The 18661-nt window shown below is 44.4% G+C and overlaps 1 protein-coding gene across 1 annotated transcript in view; it reads left to right on the top strand.

Annotated features, from left to right (window-relative positions):
- PTBP1 (polypyrimidine tract binding protein 1) overlaps positions 1-18449 on the top strand; it is a 37543-nt gene extending 19094 nt beyond the window's left edge. The window contains exons 13-15 of the mRNA XM_069216442.1: positions 11938-12154; positions 12421-12498; positions 15984-18449. Of these exons, the coding sequence (XP_069072543.1) occupies positions 11938-12154; positions 12421-12498; positions 15984-16116 (428 nt within the window). The 3' untranslated portion in view covers positions 16117-18449. The remainder of the gene's footprint in view (positions 1-11937; positions 12155-12420; positions 12499-15983) is intronic.
- The last annotated feature ends 212 nt before the right edge of the window (positions 18450-18661 follow it).

The raw sequence follows: 18661 nt of genomic DNA, 5'->3' as shown, positions 1-18661 counted from the left end.
GTTTCGGGGTCAGGCCACACAAGCTAGCACCTCACAGTCCGCACCGCCCACCTACCAGGGACAGTACAGGGGAGGTTTTCGGGGCCAGTATAGAGGGGGGCAATTCCCTAGGAATAGGGGAAGATTTCAAAGCCCCAAAACCACTACCAACAAGCAGTGACTCACATGTCACACACCCCTCCCACACAACACCAGTGGGGGGGAGGATACGTCAATATTACGAAGCATGGGACAAAATAACTACAGACACATGGGTCCTAGCAATTATCCAGCATGGTTATTGCATAGAATTCCTGCAATTCCCTCCAGACATACCACCAAAATCACAAAATTTAACAAAATACCATTCACAGCTTCTAGAGATAGAAGTTCAAGCACTACTGCAAAAAAAAAAAAATGCAATAGAATTAGTACCAAGCACACAAATAAACACAGGAGTTTATTCACTGTACTTCTTGATACCAAAAAAGGACGAAACACTGAGACCAATTCTAGACCTCAGAGTAGTAAACACATTCATCAAATCAGACCACTTTCACATGGTCACACTACAAGAAGTGTTACCATTGCTCAAAAAACACGACTACATGACAACCCTAGACCTCAAGGACGCATATTTCCATATACCAATACATCAATCACACAGGAAATATCTAAGGTTTGTATTCAAAGGAATACATTACCAATTCAAAGTATTGCCTTTTGGTTTAACAACCGCTCCAAGAGTATTCACAAAATGCCTAGCAGTAGTCGCTGCACACATCAGAAGGCAGCAAATACATGTGTTCCCGTATCTAGACGACTGGCTAATCAAAACCAGTTCGTTCACACAATGCTCAAACCACACAAATCAAGTCATACAAACCCTCTACAAACTAGGGTTCACCGTCAACTTTGCAAAATCAAACATTCTGCCAAGCAAAGTACAGCAATATCTAGGAGCCATAATAGACACGACAAAAGGAGTAGCAACGCCAACTCCACAAAGGATCCACAATTTCAACAGGGTCATTCAACACATGTCTCCAAACCAAACAATACAAGCAAGAACAATACTACAGCTCCTAGGCATGATGTCCTCATGCATAGCCATTGTCCCAAACGCAAGACTGCACATGAGGCCCTTACAACAGTGCCTAGCCTCACAGTGGTCTCAAGCACAGGGTCACCTTCTAGATCTGGTGTTGCTAGACCGCCAAACTTACCTCTCGCTTCTATGGTGGAACAGTATAAATTTAAACATAGGGCGGCCTTTCCAAGACCCAGTGCCAGAGTACGTAATAACAACAGATGCTTCCATGACAGGGTGGGGAGCACATCTCAATCAACACAACATAAGAGGACAATGGAACATATATCAAACAAAACTGCATATAAATCATCTAGAATTATTAGCAGTTTTTCAAGCACTAAAAGCTTTCCAACCAATCATAACCCACAAATACATCCTTGTCAAAACAGACAACATGACAACGATGTATTATCTAAACAAACAAGGAGGAACACATTCAACGCAGTTAAGCTTGTTAGCTCAAAAAATATGGAAGTGGGCAATCCACCATCAGATTGGTCTAATAGCACAGTTTATTCCGGGGATCCAGAATCAGCTGGCAGACAATCTCTCTCGAGATCACCAGCAAGTCCACGAATGGGAAATCCACCCACAGATTCTGTACACCTACTTCACACTCTGGGGAACACCACAAATAGACTTATTTGCAACAAAAGAGAACGCAAAATGCCAAAACTTCGCGTCCAGATACCCACACAAGCAATCCCAAGGCAATGCCCTATGGATGAACTGGTCAGGAATATTTGCTTACGCTTTTCCTCCTCTCCCTCTCCTTCCTTACCTAGTAAACAAATTGAGTCAAAACAAACTCAAACTCATTTTAATAGCACCAACTTGGGCAAGACAACCCTGGTACACAACACTGCTAGATCTGTCTGTAGTACCACACATCAAACTGCCCAACAAACCAGATCTGTTAACGCAACACAACCAACAGATCAGACACCCGGACCCAGCATCGCTGAATCTAGCAATCTGGCTCCTGAAATCCTAGAATTCGGACACTTGCAACTTAGCCAAGAGTGTATGGAAGTCATAAAGCAGGCCAGAAGGCCATCCACTAGACACTGCTACGCAAGTAAGTGGAAAAGATTTGTTTGGTACTGCCATCATAATCAGATACAACCGCTAGATGCAACTCCAAAACATATAGTAAATTACTTGCTCCATTTACAAAAAGCAAAGCTAGCCTTCTCTTCTATTAAAATACACCTTGCAGCAATATCTGCATACCTGCAAACTACCTATTCAACTTCCTTGTATAGGATACCAGTTATCAAAGCATTTATAGAAGGGCTTAAAAGAATTATACCACCAAGAACACCACCTGTTCCTTCATGGAACCTAAACGTGGTTCTAACAAGACTCATGGGCCCACCTTTCGAACCCATGCACTCTTGCGGAATACAATTCCTAACCTGGAAAGTTGCCTTTCTCATCGCCATTACATCTCTAAGAAGAGTAAGTGAAATTCAAGCGTTCACAACACAAGAGCCTTTTATACAAATACATAAAAATAAGGTCGTCCTACGACCTAATCCAAAATTTTTACCAAAAGTTATTTCACCATTCCATCTAAATCAAACGGTAGAACTACCAGTATTTTTCCCACAGCCAGATTCTGTGGCTGAAAGAGCACTACATACATTAGATGTCAAAAGAGCATTAATGTACTACATTGACAGAACAAAGAACATCAGAAAAACTAAACAGCTATTTATTGCATTCCAAAAACCTCATGCAGGTAACCCAATATCAAAACAAGGTATAGCCAGATGGATAGTTAAATGCATCCAAATCTGCTACCTTAAAGCAAAAAGACAACTGCCCATTACTCCCAGGGCACATTCAACAAGGAAAAAAGGTGCTTCAATGGCCTTTTTAGGAAACATCCCAATGCAGGAAATATGTAAGGCAGCCACTTGGTCTACGCCTCACACATTCACCAAACACTACTGTATAGATGTGCTATCCGCACAACAAGCTACAGTAGGTCAAGCTGTATTAAGAACTCTATTTCAGACAACTTCTACTCCTACAGGCTAAACCACCGCTTATGGGGAACTAACTGCTTACTAGTCTATGCATACCATGTGTATCTACAGCGACAGATGCCATCGAACTGAAAATGTCACTTACCCAGTGTACATCTGTTCGTGGCATCAGTCGCTGAGATTCACATGGACCCACCCACCTCCCCGGAAGCCTGTAGCAGTTCAGAAGTTACCTTCAATTTTGTACATTTGTATATATTACTTAATCCTTTAATAGGTACATACTTACATTTTTCATTGCGCGGGCACTATTACTATAGTACAACTCCTACCTCACCCTCTGCGGGGAAAACAATCGAAGATGGAGTCGACGCCCATGCGCAATGAGCACAGAAGGTGGAGTCACTCGGTCCCGTGACTCGAAAACACTTCTTCGAAGAAAAACAACTTGTAACACTCCGACCCAACACCAGATGGCGAGCTCATGCATACCATGTGAATCTCAGCGACTGATGCCACGAACAGATGTACACTGGGTAAGTGACATTTTCATTATTGCATTTCAAAAACCGCATGCAGGAAACCCAATATCAAAACAAGGTATAGCCAGATGGATAGTTAAATGCATCCAAATCTGCTACCTTAAAGCTAAACGACAGCTGCCCATTACACCAAGGGCACACTCAACCAGAAAGAAAGGTGCTACCATGGCCTTTCTAGGAAACATCCCAATGCAAGAAATATGTAAGGCAGCCACATGGTCTACGCCTCACACATTCACCAAGCACTACTGTGTAGACGTGTTATCCGCACAACAAGCCACAGTAGGTCAAGCCGTATTAAGAACATTATTTCAAACAACTTCCACTCCTACAGGCTGAGCCACCGCTTTTGGGGAGATAACTGCTTACTAGTCTATGCAAAACATGCGTATCTACAGCGACAGATGCCGTCGAACTGAAAATGTCACTTACCCAGTGTACATCTGTTCGTGGCATCAGTTGCTGTAGATTCGCATGTGCCCACCCGCCTCCCCGGGAGCCTGTAGCAGTTTGGAAGTTACCTTCAACTATTTGTATATGTATCATCTCAACCTTAAATAGGTACATACTTAGTCACTCCATTGCATGGGCACTATTACTACAATTCAACTCCTACCTCACCCTCTGCGGGGGAAAAACAATCGAAGATGGAGTCGACGCCCATGCGCAACGGAGACAAAAGGAGGAGTCACTCGGTCCCGTGACTCGAAAGACTTCTTCGAAGAAAAACAACTTGTAACACTCCGGCCCAACACCAGATGGCGAGCTATGCAAAACATGCGAATCTACAGCGACTGATGCCACGAACAGATGTACACTGGGTAAGTGACATTTTCATTATATAGCGCTTACTACCCCTGACGAGGCGTCGAAGCGCTTTTCGATGAGTAGCACGCTACTCCAGAACCCAACAAGAATTAGTATAGTTAAATAATGAGTACAGTTTTAGTATTATGAGTTAATTTGAGACGCGGATATGAGTTTGTTAGATTGACTGGAGTAATGGAGGGGTGGAGGAGGAAAGAAATCCAGAAGTGTTAATTGGGAGTATAAGGGTTAGGGAGAGCATAGTAGCAGGGTGAGATGAATGCAGTCTCCCTAGCAGATTCGTATTCAGATGAAGATTTCAATATCCACAGCCAATCCATCCCACTGGCGCAGTATGGGAGTAAATCAGCCCCATCATATCAGACCATTACAAAGTCTCCTGCATTGTTCTACGGTCCTCCACTGCATTTGGGCTATGGTTGGGCCTGAAAAATACCTTTGTGTGACCAACCCTCTGGGTCAGCACTGAACCAAAAGACCAAAGTGCATTTGGCATATATACCAAACAGCCTGTCACATGTTGGTACAAAGCTGAAAATTGGACTTTTCCACTTCAGAGCTGAAAAAAAAACAGCACTTTGAGCTGACATTTTTGGTCCAAGTCAAGCATTCCGTATCCAAACCTTTGTAATCGAAAACTTGCCAATAAGTAGTAAACTCCAGCTACTGAGTCATCTAAGATGCAACCTATATTGGCGGTTATGAATGCTAAACAGGGCAAGATTCATGTACTCAAAACAGCTAGGACCATAGCCTCTCCTAGCAATTAAATGAGAACTTAACTTCAAGAGACTTAAGATGCTGGGCCTCCACCAACCACATTTCTTTGAATAGAAAGAAAAATAAAAGGCAACACTATAAGCCTTCACCACCAAATTCTGCTTCCCTTACTTGCACCTACAGTCAAAGTTGTCTCCACAGTCAGCTGCATCACCACAAAGGGATGATTTAACTGATCCTCAAGAAGAGGTAGACAGATGAGACTGATCCCATTCTCCCTAATTACCCAGATTTATGCCCAGCGATGCCATCTCCCACTAAAGATACCCCTGCTTATGTTTAATAGCCAGGGCAGCTGCTTATCAAAACGTACAATTACATATAGATCCCATCGAGAATATTGTACTTAATACTTTAACATCTACTCAGAGTACTAGTGTCTCTATGCTGTGTAAAAGCAAGAATCCTTTCACCAGGAGTTAAAAAAAAAAAAAAAAATACAAACCTGCAGCCAGCTTTTATTGGGGCACAACTACCACCTGATTCTATCTATTAGTGGTGAGTGCAGCAAGAAAACAAGCCAGTCTACAGGAAATGCTCCTCCAGGTTAAGTCAAAATGTTGCTGCAGCAGGTAAGAGTTGTTACTCACGTTGCCAACCACCGGAGGATTGTAAATTCCCATGCACTCCTGGCACAGTATGTTGGGGCTCAGTGGGATCAGATGCAAGACTTGTTAAAATATCTTCCACTGGAACATCAAACAAGCATTTGCAATGCAGTGGGTCTCACATTTGCTAGAGTTAGAGCTATTAGCGTTGTTAACTCCTAACCGGACTTTTCTTGCCACATAAATTGAAAATGGAAAGTAATAGTTTCACATAAGCGAGCCAATTCAAAGCGCCACCGCATCAGCATGAAAAAGCACCCAAAAGGAAAGTTTGCTCGCTGTCAACGTATCAGCAAACGTGCAGTTAACTTACGTGCTGCTATGCTCGACCTAAAAAAGGGGCAGATGGACAGGCTATTTCTAATGACGTAATTAGATGCACTACTAATGCAGCTGATAGATGCGGCAAAGAGAAGGCCACACCAACATAATCATACATGGCTAAGAGCATCAGGATTTAAGCCACAGATACTGCAAGCAGTATTAAACATGTCCTTTTATGAAGAACATTTGGGCCAGAGGTTGATACCACAATTAGATAAGCTTAAAGTACTCAGACAGCTAATGTAATGGGTGCATTACACACCACACCTACTAGGGACACTTTTTGTAGGCTACGCTTCCATAAGAGGTTCATTCAGAGGCTCTTTAAAAGGATCTACTAATAGACTAAGAGGTAAATCGGTTGCTTCAAGGTTCCTCCACATCAACAAAACATTAAATTCTTACAGAGCATCAAATTCTTGTGGGAGAAAGACTGGCAAATTTTCACCCACAATGGCACAACGTCATCACAGACCAATGGGTTATATCTATTATCCAACATGGCTTTTGTCTAGAACTTCTCTCTACACCACTAAACATCCCCCTCGTTCACACACTTGGAAACATCTCACTTTATTAAAAAAGGAGGTACAATCACTACTACTCAAAGGAGCCGTAGAGTACCTATATCACAACAAGAATCTGGAGTATTCACTATATTTCCTCATACCAAAGAAAGATGGTATTTTAGATCTCAGATCCTCATTCTATACATCCATTCAGAACACTTTCATATGGTTACTCATATGGTTACTCTACAACACATTCCCCTACTACAAAGACAGGATTCCATGACCACATTAGAACTCAAGGATCCTTATTTCTTAATTTTCATACATCCCTTGCCCCTTTTAGCACAAAATTTGGAACTGGGCAATTCATATTCAAATTACTGGCAGAGTATCTTCCAGGGATACACAATCAACTAGCTGACTTAAGCAGGACGCAGCAACAATTCCACGATTGGAGAAATTCACCCACAAGTGACTCAACAATACTTCCAAATGTGGTGAACCCCAGAGACAGACCTTTTTGTCACAAAAAAACACAAAATGCCAAAGCTTTGCATCCAGGTATCCACACTCTTAATCCGAGGGCAGTGCGCTATGGATGAATTGATCAGGGATATTTGATTGCACTTTCCATAAAAAAAAAAAATTAAACTTCACTCGCTGATACTCATAGCTCCCACATGGGGACATCACAATTGGTACACACCACTATTGGACCTGGCTGTAGTACCACATCATAAACTGCCAAACAGTCAATATTTGTTGACTCAAAAAGGAGAGGTCAAATCAGACATCCAAATCCCAGCACACTCAACCTGGCAGTTTGGCTCCTGAAGTCCTAGTTTGGCTATTAACAACTTATATCTGAATGTATGGATATACTAAAAGGAGCACACTAACCCACAACTAGACCATGTTATGCAGCTAAATGAAAACATTTTGTCTACCTTTGTCAACCCAAAAATATTGATCCACTTAAAGCTTCAGTACAGGATACTGTTTGCTGGCTGTTATGCATCCAAAAAGCAAATCTGGCATATTCATCTATTAGTATTCATTTAACAGCTATAGTTCCTTACCTTCGAAATAGATAATATATTTCCCTGTTCAGGATTCCTGTTAAAAAGGCCTTTATGGAAGGTCCTAAAACGGCTATTCCACCTAAGTTCCTCCAGCCCCTGTGTGGGATCTTGATCTTGTACTCACAGGGCTTATGGGGCCACCACTTGAACCCATGCACTCTTGTACTCTACAATTTATCATGAAAGTTGCTTTCTTAGTGGCAATCATTTCTTGAAGTTTCACGAAATTCAGGCATTCACTTTAGAATAACCTTTCTTTCAAATTCATAAAGACAAATTAGTTCTTAGAGCACATCCAAAATTCCTACCAAAGATAGTTTCACCTTTTCATATCAGTCTTCTTTCCACAGCCTGGTTCAGTGGCTGAAAGAGCTCTTCACGCCCTTGATAAGAGCTCTCATGTACTATAGATAGAACAAAACATTTCAGAAAATCCAAACGGCTTTGTGGCAAAAAACCTCACACAAAGGTCATCCTATTGCAAAAAAAAAATGGATTCGCCAGATGGATAGTAAACTTGTTCTCTTAGAACTAAGACCGTTACCAGTAGCCCCTAAAGTGCATTCCACTAGGAAACACTGCGTTTGCAATGTCTCGGATTTGCACGAGAGCTATTAGCGTTGTAAACTTCTAACAACTTTTCTTGCTACATAAATTAAAAATGAAAAGTAAAACACTCGCATAAGTGAGCCTACTGAGTGCCATGGCATCAGTGTGAAGCACACAAGGAAAAAAGTTCACTTACGAACGTGATGGCAAATGTGCAATTAGCATGTAACGGGCAATGTCCACAGCAGTAACTAAACCGGCTTAAGGAGGGACAAACGTAAAGCATTTACCAACGAAAATAAAGGTTTTGTTTGAAGGGAAAGCCCATGAACGAGTGAGTGATTGCCGTGCGGTGGGTGTGGTTAAAAGCCCAGATACATACCAACATGTTGGTAAACCTCCACCTAAAAAGGAGCTTCACCGCTTATTTTGCGAGGGCACTGCTTTACAGTCTATGGAAAGCATGTGTATCTACAGCTACACATGCCATCGAACAGAAAATGTTATTTACCTATCCATGCAGAGGTTCGTTGATGTTGGAAAACAGTTTACCAGGATGTCGTAGTGAAGGGAAGTCTTTAGATTGAGGCTGCAGGCTTTGAGACCAACAGGGTTAGGTTACAGTAGACTTGGGTTCTGAATTACTAGGGGACCTTCACAGGTCCAGTATGCCATGGTCGTGGGCGTCTGGTGCAGAGATGGGACTGAATTCGGTTTCGTGGTTCGTTAGGGCAGAGTTTGTTGGCCTTTTCTGTAACAGGTCTGCTGTCCTCAAAAGATCTTGCTCTTTGTTAAAGACAAGTAATCCTCCCATGGCTTTGAAGGTGGCTAGGCTGCAGGCCAGGTCTTCTGGCGCAGGATCGTCTAGGGCTGCAGACAAGCTGGTAGGACTGGGGCCAAGTCATTTGGTGTCTGCAGGTGCGACTCCGTAGTGTCCGGCTTTTTCACGTCTGGATCCTGAGTTCTAGGGTTTAGGGGTGCCACCTAAATACTGAATCTAGGGGCCTTACAGGGAGTGCCAGGTGGTAGCACATGAGGGTGACTACACCCTGTGACCACTTCCGTTTAAGAAGTGGGCATAGCCCTAACCCTATTGGCATAATTCCTTCCACACTAGTTAAAGGAATTTGAAAGGTAGTGTCCACTTCAGCTGGCATGAAGGGGACACACCACCATATCTGCCTAATTTTCCCACCAGTCCTACCGCCAAAAGTGGGGTCAGGAACTGGGGGTCTGCCTACTTCTCTGTTTGGAGAGGCCTGGGTTGCTTTACAAAGGCACAAGGCCTGTGAAGAAGCACCCTGCCCTGAAAAGTCCATCCTGCCTGGGCAAGGTATTTGCTGTCACCTCAGGGGCCCAGAGGGTGGCTGCAGTAATGATGACCAGTCAGTGTCCATGCTAGGATATTTTTTTTTTTATTACTGGGTTCAGGTAAGGTTTATTCCTATATGTTTGAGCAACATCCCAGGATTCAGAGAAGCCATCATTTAGCTGGGGACCTTGTCACGACCAGTGTCCAGCACATGCATCTAAAATGGCTTCCCTGTACACTTACTATGTCTAGGAATAGACATTGTAGGACATATTTGCCCATGCATATATGCCGTTATATGCAATATAATGCACTCTGCTTTAGGGCTATAAGGCTTGCTAGAGGGGGTGACTTGTGTATACTGAATGCAGTGTTAGGGGGCATGGCACACACTGCTCCATGTCGTGTTTTCATTTTTGTTCTGCATCAAGACTGCACTTACGATGCCTGAGGGTGGCACAATTTGTGCTGCAGCCCTTAGAACCACTGATCACTAGGGCATGGAGTACTAAATGAAGGCCTATTTACTGGGGACTTAGTGTCATCCAAAGGTTAGGCCAATTGCGCGAAACTTCTGCATTTTTAGGAAAAATCCCGCACTAAGGACTGGGTTAGCTGGGACCCGGTGCACTAAGTCAGAATCACAGCAGAAACCCGGCGGGGGGGTTGACCATGTCAAGATGCATTTTCCTATAGCTTCCCTTTGGCAACCCCTGATCACAACAGGTTAAGCAGCTGCAAAGGCCTCAGCAAAAAGCCACTTTGGAGTTTTTACAGCACCAACCATCCTCGGACCTCCCTGCAGCATGCACGCGGTGCAGGTGGACCAGAGGGCGTGCATCAGGATGGTGCTGGCTGCCATCACACTGCAGCTTACCAGGCGGGATCGTCTAGGGCCAGACAGGTCCATTGGAAGGGCCAGCACGCTCTTGCAAGCCCAACGTTAAGGACATGCTGTGCGCAGCCCTGCACACCCATGTGGAAGGGTGACTTGCCTGCCACAACAGGAGAAAGCAGCAGAACACTGCACAGAATGAGGCATTGTGCTGCCAGCTGCACAAGATCCCCAGGTCCCAAAAAGCACTGCAAATCACCAGGGAGGTGCAGGGGAGCTACCCGAGCCAGCCTGAATGGCAGCAGGGCAGAACTTGTAGGGAAGTCTCATTCTGTGGCAGGGGTCTTCAGGGAAAGAATTTGCAAAGCACCTCTCCCATTTGACTAGGGGGTTGCAAAAGCCGCACCACCATACAAGATTAGGTACAGATGAAGCACACCTTAAAACCAGGCTGACATTCTAACTTGGATGGCCTGCCTATATGTTCGGCAGCCTGGGCTTCAGGCAATCCTAAGGGGAAGCTGGTTCATGAAGTGGCATGGGAATGGACAGCAGCAAGGTTAACCAGGAGCATAACTTTTTAACCCTTGCTACCAAAACTGTACAGAGGGTCGCCAGGCTTGAATCTTTCCAGAATGTCAGAAGCTCAGCAGCACAGTTTTTGTGAGATGGTCCTTCGAGCAGAAAAAAACATTTGAACAGGCACACCTGTCAGCACATTTCAGAGCTGACCACTGGGAGGACCACCTTCTGCTCTCATGATCTCAGGGTAATGAGGAAGGGTTGGCAGTGGCTGGGAGGGGAATAGGCAAGACAAAAGGCTACCCATTGAATTCAAAAGCAGGGGGCAGCATGGGCACGCTGACTGCGTTTGTCTTAGCGGCAGCCAAGCGTGCACAACAGTGTCAGTATACATGTATTCAGATGACCCAAACGTGGTGGAACTGTTAAAATCAGTGTACTCATGCCTGACAGGACGAGTGTCGGATGGATAGGGCTGTCTAGACTACAATCAGCCAAGTCTCAGAAGCTACACAAAGAAGGACCTGCCAGACTGGACCTGCTCATCCTACATGGAAATGAAAGTACTGGTAGTGACACTCGGCTGGCCATCACGTTGTCAACTTGACTGAGTTCTGAGCTGTTGCGCCAGCCCCCACCTCCTGTGACTGCTCCCCTTTGCTGCCCAGAGTTCACCGCAGGAGGGGTTGTAGTTGGCCTGGTTTGCATAGCAGGGTGGACACCTGGACTTAGTGGCAAAAACCTCCAACACAGTTTAGGCCTGCTTGCCGCTATCTGCCCTACTTCACCCATGCGGTAGAAAAGCAAGTCTTCCATGGCTTCTTTTGAAGACCGTGTCTGACGATTCTATAAGTTTGTGGTGTGGGGCTGGTGGTTCTCTAAGTCAGTTTTTTTTTAGCTTGAACGTGTTTGACCAGACTGTACATTAATGACTGGTGCTGATGCCTCCTCTGACCAGTACGTTTTTATCGTTGCAGCCATGAGTCACCTGAACGGGCAGAAGCTGAACGGGAAACAGATTCGGATCACCTTGTCCAAACACCAGACTGTGCAGCTTCCTCGTGAGGGCCAGGAGGACCAAGGTCTCACCAAGGACTACACCAACTCTCCTCTCCATCGCTTCAAAAAGCCTGGCTCCAAAAACTTCCAGAACATCTTCCCTCCATCTGCAACCCTTCACCTATCCAACATCCCGTAAGTTCAGAGTTTGTGTGGTTTAACGTTTCTTCAAGTTCTCTAGCGGTGAATCTCGATGCTGCCATGAGGGAGGTGTGAGGAGGGCGTGAGTATGGAGTACAAGGCACTTTGCTTTAGTGTACGGGACCTGGTATGGGCCTGAGAATGGTATACTATCAGTGTAGGAGTAATTCATTCACCACTTCTACAAGACTTTTCTTTCAGGAATGAGTTGTAATGATCTGCTTATCTTCAGCTCATTAAAACATTATTTTGCTTTGCAGACCTTCGGTATCAGAAGAAGATATAAAGATTCTTTTTTCAAATACCGGTGGAGTAGTAAAGGGATTCAAGTTCTTCCAGTAAGTGATTGTTTCATTCGCAAATGCAGAATATTGATGTACCTAAAATGCAATAGCTTGAAAGTAACCAGTATTGCCATTTAGGTTGCTCTGTTAAACTTGCCCCCCGCCCCAACCCTTTTGTCATGCCAAATAACTTTCCGGGGTAAGGTCTGTCTTCGGCATAGTTCATTCAATGATTTTTTTTTTGTGTGTGTTGTAACTAAGGGTTGAAACTTTGTTAATTTTGCTGTTCGTGACAATCTGGACTGCTGCTTGCCAGTTAGGTGGGAGGTTTCTGGTTTAAGTTAATTCTACAGTAGACCTGCCTTCAGGTTTGGGGTGTAGGAAAATGGCCCTTGTTGCAGTTAACACATTTTCCCTGATATTGATGCAGTGTGCTGGGATCCTGCAAACCAAGCACCAGTGTTCTCTCCCTAAAAATATACCATTGTTTACACAATTGGCACACAGAAAAGTCCCTTGTAAAAGGCTCCAGTGGTACACTACCACGGATAGAGCATTAGTATTCTCTATTGCCCCTGTCAAGCCTCTTGGGGAACCCCTGGACTCTGCACACTCATTTTGATATGTAGAGAGCCAGCTTCCTACAAGGGGCACATTTGTCAGTTTTTATTTGTGGTAAGTCTTTTTTGCCGATTACCATATGAAAGATGGTAATTCTTCTCACCTCAACAACCTTGTGAAAGAAGCCTCCCCGAGGGTTGTGAGTATGACCAGCACCATTGTGTGTACACAGCCCTATGGGAGGCATGCTCTGCCCAAGGGAGGCTGGCATTGAGCCATCTGACCACTACACAGCCTTTATGGTGTCCATGCCTTCTGTCTCCAGTCACACATCAGAGGCTGTGAAGCAGCTCTTGAGTTGTTGAGCCTTTGGATCCTCAAACCCTCGACTTTCAAAGCTACCTTAGGAAAAATCTTGAAACAAAGGCTTTCCTCAATTGCTGGGGGGTACTAAAAAAAACCAGCAGTTCGTATTAGTGCCCCCTAGCGACCAGGAGAAAAGGAGTAAGTTATTGATTTCACCCAAGCTACCCAAAAGGAAGGAAAAGAAAATGCAACACCCAGACAAGACTGCAAGAAACCAGCGGTGTATTCCTAAAGAAGGAAGGGTACCAAGTCACAGAAAGGAGCTGCTACTCACCTAGCTGTGGGTGCAGGAGTTGGTCGACTGATGTGAAGGTCAGCGCTGAGTAGTCTGTGAAGAGTTCCTGAGGGATGCAAACTGCCATGCTGGAAGAATTGCAGTCGGTGTTGGTGCAGGAAATCCACCAACAAGCCTTGGCAAAGGCAAATGTCATGGTTGGTAAAATGGAGCTGCTGGGGACCAGCAAGGTCCAGGAGGACTTAACCCAGGAGGGGGAGTTGGAGGGGACCCTCAGCAACACAAAGCCCACAGGAGCAAATGAGGGACTCTGGAGTCCCACGGGTGGTGTGGGACACAAGTCACAGAAAAGCCCTCGTGGAGATCCCTTGGAGATGCAAACAAGCTTTGGCAGCTACAAGCAATGCTGTGCACGGGGGTACTGTCCTGCATGGGAAAGCAAAGGCTTACTTCCACTAAAGTTGGACAGCTGGCACATGGACCAAGAGGACTACTCCAAACCACCACCCGTGATGCAGGATCCGTACAGCTGGTAGTCATTGCAGCAGGTGCCTGTAGATGCAGAGGATTGACTCCTTCACTCCAAGGGAAATTCCTTTCTTGTGCAGACTGAAAGCTTGCCGCCCTCGGAGGTTGCACAGCTGGGGGAATGTTGCAGAAGCTAGAAGGAGCTGTAGAAACAATGTTGCAAGCAGAGTCAGGGGGGGGGGGGGAGGGGGGGGGCGGCTCAGACGTCACCTGCCTGGCCACTCATGCTCCCAGAGGTCCCTGCTAACCTTGGATTCAAGGTGTCAGAATCCAGGGACCATCTGGAAGAGCTCTTGAGTACCAGCACTGGAGTGGTGATGGACAGGGGAGCCCCACTTTTAGCAGCAAGTCCGGCAGGAAAATTAGGAAAAGGAGGGAGTGACCACCCCAAGGTGTCCAGAGCTGAGGTGGCCCCCTCCTTGCAGAATCCTCCATCTTAGTTTAGAGGACAGGGACCAATTAGGTTAGATGTAGCCACCCTCAGGGTCAGTAGCCATTGGCTACTGCCCTCTGACCCCTGTAACTCTCCTAAATCCAGGATTAAAGAGCTCCCTTGAACCCAAGTCTTCTGATTCCCTGCAAACTCAAAAGAAAGGATTGCTAAGCTGAAACCCCAGCAGAGAAGGGAGACCAATTGATTTGGCCCCAGCCCTTCTGGTCTGTCTCTTGCTTGATAGAACCTACAACAAGAGAGCAATGCATCCTGCGGGACCAGTGACCCCTGCCAAGTTCCAGAGGACCAAGGAGGAGATTCCGTGACGGTGCCCACCCTGGATTGACCTCTCCTGCCCCTCGCAATGCCTGCAGTGTGAATCCAGAGGACCCCTCCTCCCCCGGACACAAAAACAGACGAAGATATCGGACACATAATGGTACACTGCACCCACAGCCCCCAGTCCTTGAGAAACCAGACATCCAGGGCAGCAATGTTCAGCAGGCGGCCCTCCCACTTGTCCAGCCTGTGGTTATCCAGAACCAACCTCCTGGACCCAGCCTGCAGCATCTAAGTGACACCCGGGGTCCCCTCATAGGAAAGTATTGGGAGCCAGACACTCTGTTTGCACCCAGCTGCCCCTGTGCCAGTGAGAATGTAAGTTTGGTGCCTACTTGTGACCCCCCCCCCCCCCCCCCCCCCCAAAAAAAAACACAAGTCTGCCCTCTGACGACACCGGTACTTGCCCGCCAGCAGATCTGAAACTAAGTATCCCCAGTCTCCATAGGAGCCCATGTTAAACTTGCCCCAGTTTTGATCCGGCTGGCCCTGTATTGCTGGTGGTGCTTAAGGTTAATTTGAAACCCAACCAGTGGATTTCCTAACCACTGGGGACTGGAACTGTTTCTACTTACTACAAACCCCCTCACCCCCCGTAACTGTTCTGAAAATTGCAGTCAACTTTTACATCAGAGTATGGCCATTTATTCAAACTGCAACTTACCTCTTCCAATCAAAGTGGTACATATGTGAAATACTTATTAATTTAGGTACTTGCCTGCAACTTGTATCTTGTGGTTCTAGAAATAAATTAACTAAATATAGTTTTGCTATACAAAAACCATTGGTCTGGAGTTAAGTTACTAAGTGTGTTTCTATTTTCTGTGTACAACAAGTGTTTTGCTCTACCCTCTGGAAAGCCTAACTGCCCAACCACACTACCACAAAAGAGCATTAGTATTATCTGCTTTAGCTTCTGTTAAGCCTCTGGGGAACCTCTGGACACTGTGCACACTATCATTTTTATATATTATACAGAGCCAGCTTCCTACATATGTTCATACTGTGTTCCAAAAGATTTGTTTGCTTTTCCAGTAGGTCAGTTGTCATGTTAACTTTGGCTTGGTTTCTCTACAGGAAGGACCGTAAAATGGCACTGATCCAGATGGGTTCCGTTGAGGAGGCTATTCAAGTGCTGATAGAGCTGCACAACCACGACCTTGGCGACAGCCATCACCTGCGTGTGTCATTCTCAAAGTCTACAATTTAAGTGAACTCAAGTTGAAAAGAAATGGACTTATCTCCCCCTGTGGTGCAGGGTCGCAAACTTATCTTTAACCAAGGGGACAACTTCCATCATTCCAGAAAACCAAGACAAAGCCACTTTAAAATGCAGCTCAAGTGACCTTAAACCAGAAATTTTATTTTTTTTATATCTGTTTTTTTAAATCTTGAATGTTGCTACATTGCAGCAGCAAGATCCAGATTGTGCATTGAAATATTGGTTTCTACTGTAAGGTGGGATATACTGCTTTTGATCCATTCCTGGGCCTTTGAGCCCTGAAATCACCCTGACGCCTTACTACTTTCTGTACCCATCTAAGCCTTCTGAAGACTCAAAACTGTACCTCTCTGACATCTCAAATGTGTTGTCACTCGGATGCTCTCTCCCAGAAGAAACTGGTTCCAGCTGAAGGTGTTTCCTCAAAGCCTTACTCCAGCCTGTGCCTTAACTATTTCCCCAGACCAAAGTTGAGACAAACCAGTGACTTGCATTCAGAGTGGCATAGGCAATGTGGTTAATGGAAATATCTAACAATTACGTATCTACCTTCTTTTGTAGTTTGTCAGCTAGACCTCAGTTTGTGTACACATTCTTTTCTAGTCTCACCATTTTTTCTTTGCCATCTTTGCTTTTCTAGCTGTGGAAAAGTTAAATGTTAATGGGTTTCCAACAGTTGCTTTCCTTCTTAAACATGGGCCGCTAAACAGCAGTACTTTTGTGACTTAATCAGAAGTCTAAATTTGTTTTTTCTTTATGTATTTGTTTTTTTCCCAATGGTCTATAGTCTTGTCTTGCAAATTGGAGCATCAACTTCTGGACCTTTTTTGTACAAGCCAATGGTTCTGTAATTATACCTTGTCTTGGTTGGCCTTCTGTTTCCAACCATATTTGCAATACTTGAGTTGCTGTCACTTATGCCTAGTAATCTTTTGACCAAGTCTGTATCCTACTTGTTATGCAGGCTGTTTCTTTTAAGCAAAGTTTATAGATACATAAAATAGAACTATATCTTATTGTTACTTTGTATACTCTTGCTTGATTTCCACTTTTGGTGCAGGCTTTGATCCTGTGTGGTAATCGTTTCGCTAAGGGTCATATGTCTAACCTGGCTATGGTAGCAGTTGGGGCAAGGTGCCCTTAAAATATCGAAATATTAGCTGAGCTGATTATCAGATGTTGAGTAGGCACTTAACTATAAAGTGAGTGCAGGCCTGGGTGATCAGATGTGCAGTTTTTGCTGGTTAGCGATTTTGTCTTGAGCTGAAGTCCTTAATCTCCGTACATTCCTCATCCATTCCCTTAGCATTCCTAGTCTTGGCTTTAGCTTTCGAAATGCGCTAGTTTAAGTGATTTGTACTTTATTTGGATGTGACTGACGCCCATTATAAACTGGGCTGTTGGTTACCAGTACACACGTATTCCTCTTCCTTCGCATGATTTGCCTTTACGTAATAGTAACTTTGCCTTAAGAGTTCCATTTTTATGTAGCTGCAGGAATTGAAAACTTGTGTATACAGTTTTCTTTTCCAGAATTTTGGACCAAAGCTGTGTTTAGTCATTTTGTCTTAACTCTTAATAGTTGATCCTTTGAGGGCTTGTGGCTGTTCTTGGTTTAAGTGGGCAGTGTACTTGGGTCCAACTGTATCTTAAAGCTTCATCGCAGGTAGGAGAAGCAGTCTGAGCTGTCTTTTAGGCTCTTCATTTGGACACTTGTGAACAGCCTTCTTGTAACAATTAAGCTTGATAAAAGGCACTCTTGAATCCATATGATAAACATGCTTGGTATCTGGACCACAGCTCACTGAATCCTTTTACCTTTTCACATGATTTTATTGGCTCTCTGGCCGCAGAGGGATACCTGTTTAGTTGCAAATAATTGGAATTGGTTTTGAATGCTCAAGGAGAAGTCCCCTTGACATTAGACAAATTCTGTTTGAGGGCCGCTTAACCGGTTTACTTTACTGGTACCTCGTGTCGTCAGTTGTGACAAACTGATGCCACCTCACCAGCACCTGTGCTAGTGTTGCCTTATTCCTTTGGTTCCATGTTGGTGTGTAAAAGAGTGTGAGAATTGGAGTGTAAATATTTATAAATTTTTTTTTATATACCTGTTAGACAAAAGGGGCCGCGAAACCCAGTTTTTTATTGAAAAAAAAAAACAGATGTATATTTTGATAACAACAATTACAGGTTCAGTATTGTGAATGAAAAGCGTGGGGCAGTCGGGAGGTATAAGCAGGAAGAAATATTATTCTGCTTGTTCCAAGGAATGTTTGTAAAGAGAAGTGAACTGAAATTAAAAATTATTTTATAACAAACCTTTTTACCTTTCTGTAGCAGTTAAGTATTCATTGTTCGTTGTAGAAGGCAAATTGGCCACTCTGCTCTGGGCTTTCCAATAAACTCTATTCTCCATTTCTGTTTTTCTATCCTTTGTCTCTTGTTTTCCTGCTGTATTTAACATTTCCTTATTGTTTGCTTTCTTAACTGACTCGAATTGAAATATTAATACAAGAGTTGCACTCTAAAC

Source organism: Pleurodeles waltl, chromosome 12 (assembly GCF_031143425.1).
Source record: "Pleurodeles waltl isolate 20211129_DDA chromosome 12, aPleWal1.hap1.20221129, whole genome shotgun sequence".
In the NCBI taxonomy this organism is placed as follows: domain Eukaryota; kingdom Metazoa; phylum Chordata; class Amphibia; order Caudata; family Salamandridae; genus Pleurodeles; species Pleurodeles waltl.
Note: the sequence above shows the minus strand (reverse complement) of the source record. Positions and strands in the feature narration are given on the sequence as shown.